Here is a 15,100-nt window from a genome sequence, read left to right on the forward strand (position 1 = left end):
GCCTACAACATTTCTGCCTCCATCGGAAATGCAGATGCCGCAGCCGGGATACGAACCCGCGACCTGCGGTTCAGCAGCCGAGTACCTTAGCCACTAGACTACCGCGGCGGGGCGAAGGCCAGACTCTAGGCCGAAACGTCGAAATAAACCACATTGTGACCGCTCAGTGAAGATCTTCTTGACTACTTGCAATGCTACAGCCACTGAGCCACCATGCCTGCCTATATATATATATATATATATATATATATATATATATATATATATATATATTGGAAGGAATTATTGTCTGTTAGATCTCATTAATATTGTGTAAAAACAGAAAAACGAGCCCTTAGGTTTACACTTCTTTCCTTATTCATTAACGAGGGTCTCGTACTGGCAGACTTAAGTGCCTTTAGGTTGTATACAAGGGACTATTGGTCAGCTGCCCACTCATAGCAAGTTCACGTGCTACGTGACGCCAAACAGGCTCAAAAGAGTGTGTCACACTCGCCGCCATGACTACTGGTGTCACTGACTGACACTCCCACGTTTAATTCAGATATAAACCCTATAAGAAGTGGCTGGGGGGATAGCTGTCATGGTAGCTCAGTGGTAGAGCATAGAACGCGTCATTCGAAGGTCGCAAGTTCGAATCCTGCCCACGGCAAGTTATCTTTTCACCCACTTTTCTTCATATTTACATTAAAATTTGGTCTAATATCTTTCCCTATACTTTCCTTGGCATTATTGTCTGTTAGATCTCATTAATATTGTATAAAAACAGGGAAAAACAAGCCCTTAGGATTACACTTCTGTCCTTATATATATATATATATATATATATATATATATATATATATATATATATATATATATATATATATATATATATATATATTGTAAGAATTCATTGGACGTCATCTTCCTCATCTGTCAATAACCATCATCAGTCTTCGGCCTGTTTCTCTTCATTACCGGTGCCATCTTGCTGTTGCTTGAATAAAGCGTCAGCTGAACCGTTGTATTTCAATATATAGTATTCTAGCTCTTTGAATAGTGTCATCAATTAGGTGCGGGGGATATTTCTCTTTATCGAGCATGTGTTTTAGCCTTTGTGAGCTCGTGTGGAAGTCAGCATCTTTTGAGCAAATTCGCTTAAATTATCACAGTGGGCCTGGCCGTTTGGAATGCTGTTTTTACCATGACGTGGATGATCACTTTGGTAATGGAGGTACTGTTATCGATCTGTTGGTTTGCAGTAGAGGGTTGTGAAAAGTTTGTCGTCTTTGTTGCTATGGCAACACCTCCTTTATTTCAATGCCAGTGCAAACGCAATTTTCTCTGCGAAACCGTCAGTCCACCTTAATTCCGAAAGTGATCGGGATGCGGCGCTATATGAGGGGTCACGCTGCTCGCAGCACACGTGCGTCCGAACGCTTTTCCCTGAAGACGCAATAGGCCTGTTTCCCACACCAATATTATACAGCTGTCAGATCCTCTCCTTCATGCTACTTCTTTCTGGCTCGAGACAATGCCGTCACTGCGTCACAGAGCAGCGCATGCAGAAACGCTGGAGTGACACTTCTGCTTGCCCGCATAATGCCACGAATGGTGACAGGCTATCCTTTCTCAAAACACCGTGTATTTCACAGAGCCAGAGTGACTGCCAATATTGTAAACACGAGGAATGCAAGATGCCGCCCCGTGGAACTGTACAAAACTGAACAAAAAGTTACTTCTTATGATTTCGGTCATGAGGCATGCATGAAGGGCTACTCTTCCTCGTGACCAAAAATCACACTTGAAAGCTACGCGATGGGAGATAGTGGGAAAGGGTTTGAGGAGAGGGCGGTGAACAGGTGGATCGGGTGCATCTGGATGGCATTGATAAAATAGAGGTGGCGTTGGCTTTGGTAACGTCAAGATAATTTACTGCTATACTTGTGAGTAGGTGTATGTGGAGTAGATGTTTGGACGCACAGCACTGTAAGTATCGATAAAGCTTAGCAGTTTGTCCTCAGCATGAGTCCAAATAAGAAAAATGTCAGTAATGTACCTACTGTATAGGAGTGGTTTCAAGAGAGATGACTAGAAAACTGAAGCGTCATGACCTTCTTATGAAGCAACCACCCCAACACAACCTGCAACAGACACACCTGTGTTTAATTTGCAACACAAACTTCCCCGGTATTGACACAATACTTAAACACCATTACAGCATACTGAAAAAAAGTGAGCATCTGAAACGTGCAGTGCCATCGGCTCCTGGCATCGTTTAAGATGAACGCGCAATTTCAAAAGAACACTTGTAAACTCCCAAAACAATATTTCAACTTACAACAGTGCTGACCTTCTCTAAAGCCTCGGTGTCTTCTATGTAAAGCGATGCAGGAGACACGCAAGGCAACCAGCACAATATCCCAAGTTTTCAATTAACATACCAGAAAATCTAACATGTGATTCCTCTAATGCAGTATATACTTTAACGCATCTTGTGCAGCATTTAGTATATTCGACAAATAAAAACACGCTTTAAGATTCGTTTAAATTATCACAGAGCCCACATAAAATCAGCTCTAAATCTACCTTCATCAAGATACCTTAACCTTCCTGGCCATTCATTCGACAAATAGTCAGTTGCACTTTTAGAAAACAGATATAAATCAAACCAGGAACCAGAACATGGTGAGTCATACCTCATACACCAATCTAACACCCTCTAAAGTAGCATAAATGAAAGTACGGGTACACTTGAAGCAAATAAAGTGTTATAATATACACTCAAACCTTGTTATAATAAAGTTGAAGGGGAGCCACAATTATTTCGTTATATCAATTATTTCGTTATATCCATTATTTTGTTATATCAATTATAACAATTTTTGGCAATGTATGCTCAGATGGGTGCACACCTATAAGCATGCAAAGAAAAAAACCGCCTAGATGCCCAATGTACCGCTACGCGACCACGCGTGCTACGGAAAATAAACTCACTCGAATTTTATTAATTAGAACTTTCGGGTAATTTTAACTCACGCTGAGGTCCCGTCAAAGCTATGTGTATCTCAATGGGCGAAAACGCCCTGTAGTTTGAACGCGCAAACACTTGCGACGGTTAATTCGAACATACTGCGCTCCAAAAATGCTCTCAGCATTATGTCCAATCCCGTGACGGCACCTCTCAACACTGCGCGCAAAGAAGGAAAGGAAGAAAAGGAAAAAAAAAAACTGTGGCAGATTTTTTGCTCTATCTCAAATGCCAATCTGCGACGTGCCTGTTCCAAGCTTCAACTTTTTCCGTCTCTGCACGTAGAGACCCTTTTCCTTTCAGGGCTGCGTGCACAGAGAGGGAAAAAAAAATTGGCCCCATATCTGCATTTTACACTGCAAATGTCATCGAAAGACAAGAGTCTTGTGTCTAGAAAGAGGGAACAAACTGTTTATTTGATGTTCTGCTCAAAAATATCCGTGAATGGTATTCTGGAGGCGCTGCGTTAGAGTGCCTTGAGCGTGCAGGGGATGCGAATGAGCGCATCAAGTCACGTCACACGTGAGACATGATTGCTATCTGGCAGTTATCTTGAAAAACGAAGCACGCATGTGGTGCGCGCCTGTCTCCAAGGTGATAAGGTGTAGAACGCAAGGCGACGGGTAGGTGCCACCACCGTGTCGTCGTAGCAAAGCGTTGGAAACACTTACCTTTCGTGTAAGTGTTGCATAGTCAGCGCGGCATGATAAACGCTATGGTCCTTAGAATTGCTTATGTATGCCTTGTCTATATACATACAAAATATTGATGTGTTGTTATGGTGCCTCAGATATGTACAATAATTGCTTCTTAATTGATAATCGCACAAGTATGAATGCTGAAGCTTGAGCAATATTGGTGGGCGCTGCGGATGGGGTCGGCCGTTAGGGGGATCGGTCGGTCACTCTGGTGCCTTTTAGAGTGCCGTTAAGGGTAAACTAAGAGACAAATGGACAGACGGACAGACCAAATTTTTTGCGTCTAAAGTCCCCTTGAAAGACTATCTCCTTTCTCAGGGCAGAGTCAGCAGCCATGGTAGCAGCGGAGACGCAGTCATTGCTGTCTTGAGAGGGGAATTGCTTTGCACCGCGGCGCCGCTTCTCGGTCATGTGACCCGCTGAGCGCTTCCTCAATCCTCTCCTCTGGCTGTGTGAGAAGGACGGCTCTTTCGGCCGCGTCTGGCGTGGCTGTAAGTTGGCGCAGGAGTTTTGAAAGAGCCGTGCCGAATGAGCATCAAACTCTGCAGAAAACGCTATACTTAACACTCTACAGTCGTTTTTTTTTTTTTTGGACTATTTGATAGACTAATTTAGTTCGTTATATCTGTTTACCAGTAAATTTTAGCTCGTTACAATGAGGTTTAAAATGCATGGTTCTCAACAGAGTTTTCAAGGGGAATTTCGTTTACTTTGTTTTATCCATTATTTGTTATATCTCATTATGTTATAACAAGGTTTGAGTGTATATATGTTGTGAGCGTTGCATTCCATCTTTTCATGTGTACGTACTCATCATCGCCACTCCAGTTTGGGTTGCAGGGCACATACTCAAGACAATAAAGATGAGTTTTCAGTGTCTTGGTTGCCGGTGCACTACGCGTGTGTGTGTGTGTGTGTGTGTGTGTGTGTGTGTGCGTGCGCGTGCGTGCGTGCGTGCGCGCGCGCGCGCTTAAGGGCTCGTTTTTCCATATTTTGACACAATAATGAGATCTAACAGACAATAATCAGCGTGCCACCGCAGTCGGCGGTGGCACGCTGAGCAAGCGACTAACTGTTCCATGCTATTGATTTGTGCTGCATAGGGCTGCTGACATCACACCAGGAAGCTGTGGCCGTGGACGCGTGCGCAAGCACACTGTGTCATCTACGCCTACGAGAGAGGTCAGCACCAGCAGCATCGTGACGTCACCTGCTACCGAAGCTACAAAAAGACCCCTTCATCGGATCGGCCGTCCAGTCGGCGGTGGCACGCTGAGCAAGCGACTAACTGTTCCATGCTATTGATTTGTGCTGCATAGGGCTGCTGACATCACACCAGGAAGCTGTGGCCGTGGACGCGTGCGCAAGCACACTGTGTCATCTACGCCTACGAGAGAGGTCAGCACCAGCAGCATCGTGACGTCACCTGCTACCGAAGCTACAAAAAGACCCCTTCATCGGATCGGCCGTCCAGTCGGCGGTGGCACGCTGAGCAAGCGACTAACTGTTCCATGCTATTGATTTGTGCTGCATAGGGCTGCTGACATCACACCAGGAAGCTGTGGCCGTGGACGCGTGCGCAAGCACACTGTGTCATCTACGCCTACGAGAGAGGTCAGCACCAGCAGCATCGTGACGTCACCTGCTACCGAAGCTACAAAAAGACCCCTTCATCGGATCGGCCGTCCAGTCGGCGGTGGCACGCTGAGTAAGCGACTAACTGTTCCATGCTATTGATTTGTGCTGCATAGGTGAGTGCACCAGTACATAGGTGTACACCACCATTTTTTTTTTTTTTTTTTTTTTTTTTTTTTTTTTTTTCCACTGCCGACTGAGTGTTTGTATTGCAATTTAGTTTCACCATGCCTCCCGCGATTGATGTTGTAAAGGCTATTGAAGACTTCAAGCGCGAAATGCGCGCTGAAATCCGAACGATGAATCAGAGCATAACATTTTGTTCTAGCACAGCTGATGATTTCAAAAGTGCTCTAGCGGAACTGAAAACTCTGACTGCTGAGGTCAAGAGGACAAGAGAGGATTGTGCCATTTTAAGGCAAGAAAACAAGAACCTAACCGAAAGGCTAGATAAAGCTGAAAGCAAAATCCTAGAACTAGAGCAATACAGCAGGCTCAATAATGTAGAAATAAAGGGCTTGCCACTCACGGTTAAAGACAGAGCCGCGGAGATGGCCTTGAGGATTGCGCAAACTATCAAGATTCCTCTCGACCTAGCAGACATTGACATTGCCCATAGCGTCAAGACCAAAAATAGTAACGATGCTAATCTTATTATCAGATTCACGACCCGAACCAAACGAAACCATTTTCTTGAGGCAGCAAAGAAAGCAAACCTGTCAACTTCTGATATTGACTTCACGGGGCCCAAACAGCGGATCTACGTCAATGAACATTTGACACCACACAACAAACGCCTTCTTGGCGCAGCTATCGGGAAGAAAAGGGAAATGTCTTGGAAATACGTGTGGACAAAGAACGGCAGCATACTAGCACGCAAAACGGAGACCTCCGATGTCATTCGGATCAACTGCCAAGCTGATTTGTCGAGAATGACTTAGTTCGATGCCATAACTACTCATACATGACCTGTTTGCTCTTTTCTCGCCTCTGGAAAATTGCCCGGGTACCACACCTCTTTTCACGCCTTCACAGCTTTATACACATGCTGCCACAGACAAAAACAAGTTGAAAATAATACATTTCAACATGCAATCTGCTGTGAACAAAGCTGATCAGCTGACCCATTTTTTGGCAGGCTTAACAAACTCGTTTGACGTCATCTGTTTAACTGAAACGTGGTACCGTCATGAAACGGATGTTTTGCGCATGCCCGGCTATAATTCTTTTTATGTTAACCGTACAGCGAAGCGTGGGGGAGGTGTTGCGCTACTAGTGAAAAACACCTATGTCTGTGAACTGCTATCTGAACACTGCTTTTGTAACGAGGACATAGAAATGCTAACTGTGAAGTCGGCCTGTCAAACATTCTCAGTCCTTTATCGCCGCCCTCAGGGAAATTTATCCACATTTTTTGATTACTTTGAACGCGAGATATTCTTTTTCAATTCAGAAAAATTCTCTTCTTGTATAGCTGGAGACTTCAACATAGATATGAGCACTCCCAGCCCCGCGCAGCAACAGTTGTCATCAATCATCCAGGCTGCCGGTTTTCACAGTGTAATTAGTAGTCCTACACGAATCACTGCTACTTGCTCTTCACTGCTGGACCTTATAATTACTAATAGCAATAGTGCGTTCCTTTCCGGCCGCATAGCAGTCGATATAAGTGACCACTTGCCTATTTTCTTGTTTCTGCAAAAGCAAATCGATTCAAAAGCAAATACAAAAACTCAGCGGCAACTTTTGTCTCAAGAGAGGCTCGAACAATTCAGGAGCCGCATTGCTTTAGTGGATTGGGCTCCAGTATACAAAGAAAATACAGCTGACGGTGCTTACAGCAAATTCCTAGAAATGTTTCTTTTGTTATACAACGCGTGTTTTCCCATTGTTACTATAAATGCACCTAAGAATGCCCGTAAACCCTGGATGACCAGTCAGCTTACACGACAAGTTAAAAAGAAACACAAAATGTTTGCGGTGTTCATTAAAACGAGAGACACCGACGTACTAGCACAGTACAAATCACTGCGCAACCGCTTGAATAGAGAAATTAGAGTAGCAAGAACTGCTTATTACAATAACTTATTTGACAAAAATCTTTCTAAAAAGCCAAAAGAAAAATGGAGATGCTTAAACATGCTTTTAAATAGAAACACGATCGGCAGAAATATAACAAGTTTAGTAATTGAAGGCAACGTAACGTCCGGCTCGCATCTCGCTAACACTTTTAATAAATTTTTCTCTGAGGTAGGTCACAGTGATTTCAATGCTGGAATCTCTAGTTTTCTAGGCGACAAACTAGGACCATCCTTATTTTTTGCACCAACAGATGAAACGGAAGTTTTTTCTATATGCAGAAAGTTAAAAGATACCTCTAGTCTTGATACGCACAATATTCAAAGTCGGCCAGTGAAGTATGTTCTTGATATAATTACGCCTTGTCTAACACACATTTATAACACCGCGCTTACAACAGCTCATTTTCCTGCTGATATGCAACTAGCCAGGGTGACCGTGATTTATAAGAAAGGAGACGCCAACGTTTTGGGAAACTACAGGCCAGTGTCTATTCTTCCGTATTTCTCTAAGGGGTTAGAACAACTAATCCGCGTTCGACTCAACGGCTTTCTTCTTAAACATTCCGTAATAACTGACTGTCAATATGGCTTTACGCAAAACAGATCTACGGAACATGCGCTACTTGTTCAAAAAGAATATATATTAAAAAATTTTGAGACACAGCTCTTAACTCTTGGTATTTTTGTTGATTTCAGCAAAGCCTTCGACTGCTTAAATCATGATATTCTTTTTGCAAAATTAGAGCACTACGGTGTACGTGGACACGCCCTTAACCTATTGAAGTCATACCTGGGCTCACGGTCTCAATACGTAGTCATTAACAATTGCGCTTCACAGACTCTAAGTATTTCAAATGGCGTCCCTCAGGGTAGCATTTTGGGGCCGCTGCTATTTAATGTATATATAAATGATATTCCTAATATCAGCACTCATGCGAAATACATTATATATGCAGATGACACCAGCCTATTTTTTTCCTCTAATGACATAGGACACTTAGAAAAAATTGCAAACGATGCGCTCTCATCACTTGCTATGTGGTCTTCAGTTAACTCTTTGAAAATAAACAAACAGAAAACGAAAGCAGTACTTTTCCTACCTAAAAGAAAACAAGTGTTTCTACCTCCCTGCTTATACCTAGGTGATACTGTGATCGAGTGCGTGGACACCTTTAAATCATTAGGAATAACATTCAGCAATACAATGTCATGGGATGCACATGTTAATAATCTTTCCACAACACTCTCTAGAATAATTGGAATCACTTCTCGTAACAGATATATTTTTCCAACCAAAACAAAACTTACTTTGTACTATGCATTTTTCTATTCCCATATAAGCTATTGCCTACTAGTCTGGGGCAATACAACGGTGTCAAATATAATAAAACTACAAGCCCTACAAAAGAAAATGCTCCGCGCAATTGTGAATGGCTCCTACGATTCGCCCACTAAACATATCTTCCTACAATATAATATTGTACCAGTCAACAAATTATTCGACTACAGATTTGCATGTTTTTATAAAAGAATAATAAGGAAAAATGACCCCTTTTTATCTAAAATTGCTCCACTTACGTTTCGCCACTCATCATATGATACTAGAGCCCAAAGTAGTTATGTATTACCAAAGTGTAGAACAAATTATGGTTTTTCTATGTTGAGTTATATTGTGCCAAATTTCTTAAACACATCATTTTATGACTGCCTGAATACTATGTCTCTTTCTGCCATTCGCAAGAGCATTATTCAGCAATATGTATCATTGTAATATCAAATGTACTCATGTCTTCATATGTTGTACCAATTCTATGTTATTGCTTTATAGTGAAATTACTGTTGTCAATTATGATACATAGGTCTTTTTTTTGTTGTTTTTGTCACTTTTTTTTTTTTTTTTTTTTTTTTTCGCTACCTACAAGACCTGGTTGTTTTACTTACAAGACCTGGAACAGTGGTTGTTTCTGCTTAGTGCCCTACTGCTGACATGTGGGGATGGCCAGGCTCGTCAAGCGGCGTAAAATTCGCTGCTTTTTTCTCGCCATCCCTAGTTTGTATGTTTGTATGTGCAAACTGAAATAAAGATTTTGATTTGATTTGATTTGATAATGCCAAGGAATGTAAAGGGGAAGTTATTAGAACCAATGTAATGTAAACTTGTCGTGAGCAGGAATCGAACCTACGACCTTCGAATATATATATATATATATATATATATATATATATATATATATATGCACACACACTTCTAATAGCTTCCCCTTTACATTCCTTGGTATTATTGTTTGTTAGATCTGATTAATATTGTGCCAAAACACGGAAAAACGAGCCCTTACGCATACACTTCTTTCTCACATATATATATATATACATATATTGATGCACCTTCTGCCCCAGCCAGGCCAAAAAACAGAGCGGCCCCGTGGAGCTCAGGGAGTCCTTCTTTGAGACAAGTTGTGGCGAGTCTGAGGAACTGGACTACGGGAGAGCGTCAGATATGGATGTCAACGTGGGAATAAGTGCGTTTGGTGCAGGTGAGGTCGTTACGCATGCACGCATGACAGCTAGACATCATGCAGACGCGGCCAATTATGTCATAGTTGTCTTAGAGCACACTTGGTAGAGTAACCTCGAATAGGGGGAGTGTCCAAAGCACTGTCTTTCATGTGGGCCTTCTGCGGTGAACTACCGCGTCGCACTACTGCTGCACCGGACCAGCTTGGGACCTGCGGGCTTTCCACGCTCTGGAGCACGCGGAAAGCGAGGGGCGCGCCTGCTATGCGCTGTAGTTGTTTGGACTCTGTTTTCACACAGGGTACCTGAAGTCTTTCATATTGTGGTGCGTATTGGGCTTGCCATATTTAAAGCATTGTGTTAGTGCTAGGGTAACCCCAGAATGCTAAAAAAAAATTGTGTGTCAAGCAGCACCAGCGTGGCCTAGTTAAAGTGACTGATGTTGTGGCCCTTGGTGCGTGAGTAAGAGCGTGCAAGTGACGTGGAAACAACTTTTTCGCAAAAGTAATCTGACAATGGTACCACGCATGCAATTAGTAGTAAAAGTAATAAAGGAAGGTAAATTGCACGAGTAGTCAGCTGAAATACGCGCTGTGATCGCTTCGCTCATTACTACATACTAGGTCGAACTGCTCGTGGTCGCCCGTGGTTTCCCAGCCATATGCACACCACTTAATGCGACAACTTTTTAGCCTTGACTGACTCCTTACTTTGATCGTAGCTCATCGGGGAGACATAAGGGAAACAAGCGAAATAGTAGAGACTGTTATATTACCTCAATACTGTGTCCTTATTTTCGTTTCTGAGGTAGCATACAAGGCTCAGTGAGCACAAATTTTGAGATAATTCCGGCTGTTGAAAGAAAAACAATGCCAGGTAAACTTACATTAAGCCATAAGTCTGTGCTTAAAAAGCACAATATAGAAGCTACTGGAGCAATATCTAGATATCATGAAATTTAAGTTACTAATACTCCTATCCTTGCTGCTTGAACAAAAATACGGTAAGAAGTTTACATATCAAAAGTGTCATTTTTCAACTGCTTTAAAAAACTGTTCATATATAGTCATTACTTTAGTACCTAGACAGAAAAGAGATGCAACAAGTGATGGCAGACAACACGCACAATATATATATATATATATATATATATATATATATATATATATATATATATATATATATATATATATATATATATATATATATTGAGACTAGTTGTTTAGGAGCTAGCTGTGGTGAATTCTGTTTTATGTTTTGGGTATTTGGGTTTGTTTTTATATAAAGGGATCCCTGAACGTCAGTATGAAGCATTTTCGAGAGATGCGTCCATTCATTGCTTCAAGCCTTCATCATAAGAAAAAAACAAGTACAAACAACTCATTCTTAAGTTCACGTATTTTCAAGTTTCTTGGTAGTTAGCTTGCACATGATTCAGAGACTTTTAAAAAATAATGTAGACTATTACTTACATGAAATGCAATTGTTTCCACGGTGACATAGCGCGCATCAACAGGGCACCTGGCTGCAAATTCCCTCTTTTTTTCCGATGAGCTCAATATAGCGTACACCGTGGTTTTGTGCTGAAGCTCCCTAGTTCTGCCAAGCTCAAAATCTTTGCGTGAACTGACACAGCCTGTCTGTCATTGCCTCAACAAATATAAAGAGATTATCTGATAGATAGAGCATGTTTCTTGTGCAATCAGCTCCTGTGAGCTGGAAACCACGTTTGTTTTCAGGTGGTCGCTCATAACATAAAGTAAGGCGTACACGATGGTGCCCTATTATCGATTCATTTACATTGGTTTGTCTTGACGTCTTTTAAGGCAAAAGCCTTTGGTGTCTCACCAAGCACAGGAGTTAACTGCCAGCATCTCATCTCGTCAATATGAGGAATGCAATAAGTTATCACGCCATGACATCACAGATCGATAAATTTTCTGACGGCCATAAGGATGTCATTCAGCTTGATGTCAAGTGATGCCACCATCACTTGACATGGTATGGTCTTCTTGCATTGCCTCTATGATCCATGGAGCAATCGCAGAGGCCATATAAAATGGTGACGTATAGAAACCTTACAATGCATTCAATCCTGGGGGCAGCGTGAAACCACATTAGGTGTAGAAAAGTTCCGGAGGAGGGCGGGAAAAGATGAAGCCCTCAAATTAAAAATGAAGTACATGGCTTTCCCTGTTTTGTTCATTTTAGGCGAATATATACAAGAGCTTGTGAGTTCGTTTTTTTTTTTCATGTATTTTAGCAATGTAGTCAATTCTTCAAAATGTATAGGTAATTATTTCATCTTGAGATCAATATTGCTGATCGCCATGTCTGAATTTCTTAGAGAGATAAATCCTCAGAGCACGAATGCCAGATTTCTGGCTGACAAAAGTGGGTTTTTGCGCTATATGCCATTTCATTACCTATAGTCGTTGCACATATCGCAAGCATGTCAGTGTAGTTATGCCATGAGCAACCAAGTGAACGACACGAGAGTTATTTTTTTACTTTTGGTACCGCGGCCACGTGGACACATACCGATACGTATTAAAAGGCTTGGAACAGCAAAGCATCATGGACAGCCATGTAAAATGAATCGAATGCACGAAATTAAAGAAAGTGTATGAAGTTTGCAAGCTATGTTCTCCTGGTTATCTTTGTGATCTCCAGCTTATTTTATTCTGCAGCATGTTTACGTTTGTTATTCCACACAAACTAAATAAAGCACCTTCGCTCACTATGGGTGAACGCAAAATGTGTTCTTCAAATGGGTCAGTAAGTGCGGACGATTGCCGCGACAAAACAACTGAAAGCAAATATACGAGACCCTCGCTTCTCAACTATCAAGAGTGTTATCTGTGTGGTAAGCCGCTACAGTATTGTGTTGAAGTGATGCAGCAATAAATCTTGTCCATATTACTGCACGTTGACAAATAGTGGCGGAAATATCGGCCTCGTAGGAGGCACTCGCTGCTTCAACACAGCTTACAGCGCAAAGAAAGCCCAGGAGCCCCACGGGTCCGGCACGGCAGCGCTGCACCGCGGGAGTTCACTGCGAAAGGCCTTCACTCCCACAACTGAGCTAGACTGCATGTGTGCACGCAAGCGCACACTTTGGACACTTCTCCTTAAGAAGGAAGGAATATAATGAAAGCTTTCCTTCCTCCAAGCTCCAAGTTACTAGGCTCTACACATGGAGCACTCGCATCGTGGCCAGGCCAGCTTTGAGTGACGGCGGGAAATGTGGCGGGCTGTTGCCGAAACAACATTTTGATATTTTTTGCGGCTGCTGACGATACAGAGCTATATTTCATAGGTCACAACTTTACTTCATTCACTCAATTTTGCCTTGCCGCGGTGGTCTAGTGGCTATGGTATGCTGGTTCTCTGCCTAGCGGCTATGCTGGTTCTCTTGAGAGGCCAGAAAGTGAGTGCGGGTGATTTCGCGTGCTTGGGCAGCCCGAGTGATAGCGTCAAGGGCATATTCGCTGGTCGGTGTCGCAGTAGATTGAATGACTGTATCTAGAGGTAATTTAGGTTCTCGGCCGAACAACAGAAAAAATGGGGAGTAAGCGGCAGTGTTATGGCGAGAAGAATTATATGCAAATGTCATGTATGGCAAAGCAAGATCCCAGTCAGAGGGGTTGGAAGAAACATATTTCGCAAGCATGTCTGTAAGTGTTCGATTCAGACGCTCCGTGAGTCCATTTGTCTGCGGGTGGTACGACGTAGTAAGCTGGTGCATCGTTTCACATGACTGAAGGATATCGGCTATGACCTTTGATAGAAAGGTGTGGCCACGGTTTGTAAGCAGCTGGCGTGGAGCTCCATGTAGCAAGATCACATCCTTGAGGAGGAAGTCGGCGACATCAGTGGCGCAGCTTGTTGGAAGTGCTCGTGTGATGGCGTAGTGCGTGGCGTAGTCTGTGGCCACAGCAATCTACCTGTTGCCAGAAAAAGACAAAGAAAAAAGGTCAGGAGGTCTAAGCCAACGCGGAAGGAAGGTTCTGATGAAATGTCAAGTGGTTGAAGGGGCACGGCGCGAAGTGTCGATGGTGTTTTGTGGCACTGACATTTATGACAAGCCGCAATGTATCTTCTGACTGAGCGTGAAAGCCCTGGCCAAAAGAAGCGTCGGCGAATCTGGTCATAAGTGCGTCACACACACCAAGGTGACCGGCAGTTGGAAGGTCTTGGAGTTCGTGGAGAACTATCGGGCGGAGGTGTTTTGGAATGACGAGCAGCTGGGCTGGTCCATCTTGGTAGAAGTTCTGGCGGTATAGGACACCATTGTGGAGGACGAATGAGCGATGGGACTTGTCGGAAAACAGTGATTCGAGATGTTCGATTAGAGCATGCAAGGATGCATCACGGCGTGGCTCGTCATCTATGTGGGTCAGTTGCGAAATGGAGAAGACGCAAGTATCGGTGTCGGTGTCAGGGATGGTGCTCAATTCATCAACCGGGTAGCGGGAGAGGCCATCTGTGTCCTGATGTAGGCATCCCGACTTGAACGTGACTGTATAGGTATATTCTTGCAGTCGCAGAGCCCAGCGCTCAAGCCGGTCAGTAGGATCCTTCAGTGACAAAAGCCAACATAGCGCATGGTGGTCCGTTATTACAGAGAAATTTGTGCCATATAAATATGGGCAAAACTTCATGACTGCCCAAACAAGAACAAGACATTCACACTCTGTTATTGAATAGTTGTGCTCGGCAGCTCTGAGAAGGCGGCTAGCGTAGATGATAACTCAGTCATGTCCCCGCTGGCGTTGGGCTAGGACCGCTCCAGTCTCGTGACTACTCACATTGGTTCGGACTTCTGTCGGAGTGGACGGGTCAAAGTGGTCCAATACAGGTGGAGTCATAAGGAGCGTGATGAGGTGAGAAAAAGCGGCAGCTTGAGTGAAACCCCACGTAAAACTCACGTCTTTTTTCAGAAGGTCGGTGAGTGGTCGAGCAATCATTGCAATATCTTTCACGAACCTTCTAAAATAGGAACAAAGTCCCATAAAGCTCCGGGTGTCCTTGACAGACTGGGGTACAGGAAAGCTCGTGACGGCACGAATTTTCTCCAGGTCAGGCAGTACACCTGATGCTTCGACAAGGTGACCCAACACCATAATCTGCTGGCGGCCGAAGTGACATTTCGACGA

General features: G+C 43.2%; 1 protein-coding gene across 1 annotated transcript in view; it reads left to right on the forward strand.

Moving 5' to 3' along the window:
- The window catches only part of LOC119163325 (uncharacterized), a 186,174-nt gene that overhangs the window by 117,220 nt on the left and 53,854 nt on the right, over window positions 1–15,100 (forward strand). Inside the window, exon 9 of the mRNA XM_037415300.2 lies at window positions 9,829–9,961. Coding sequence (XP_037271197.2) covers window positions 9,829–9,961 — 133 coding nt within the window. The remainder of the gene's footprint in view (window positions 1–9,828; window positions 9,962–15,100) is intronic.

Source organism: Rhipicephalus microplus, chromosome 9 (genome assembly GCF_043290135.1).
Source record: "Rhipicephalus microplus isolate Deutch F79 chromosome 9, USDA_Rmic, whole genome shotgun sequence".
NCBI lineage: Eukaryota > Metazoa > Arthropoda > Arachnida > Ixodida > Ixodidae > Rhipicephalus > Rhipicephalus microplus.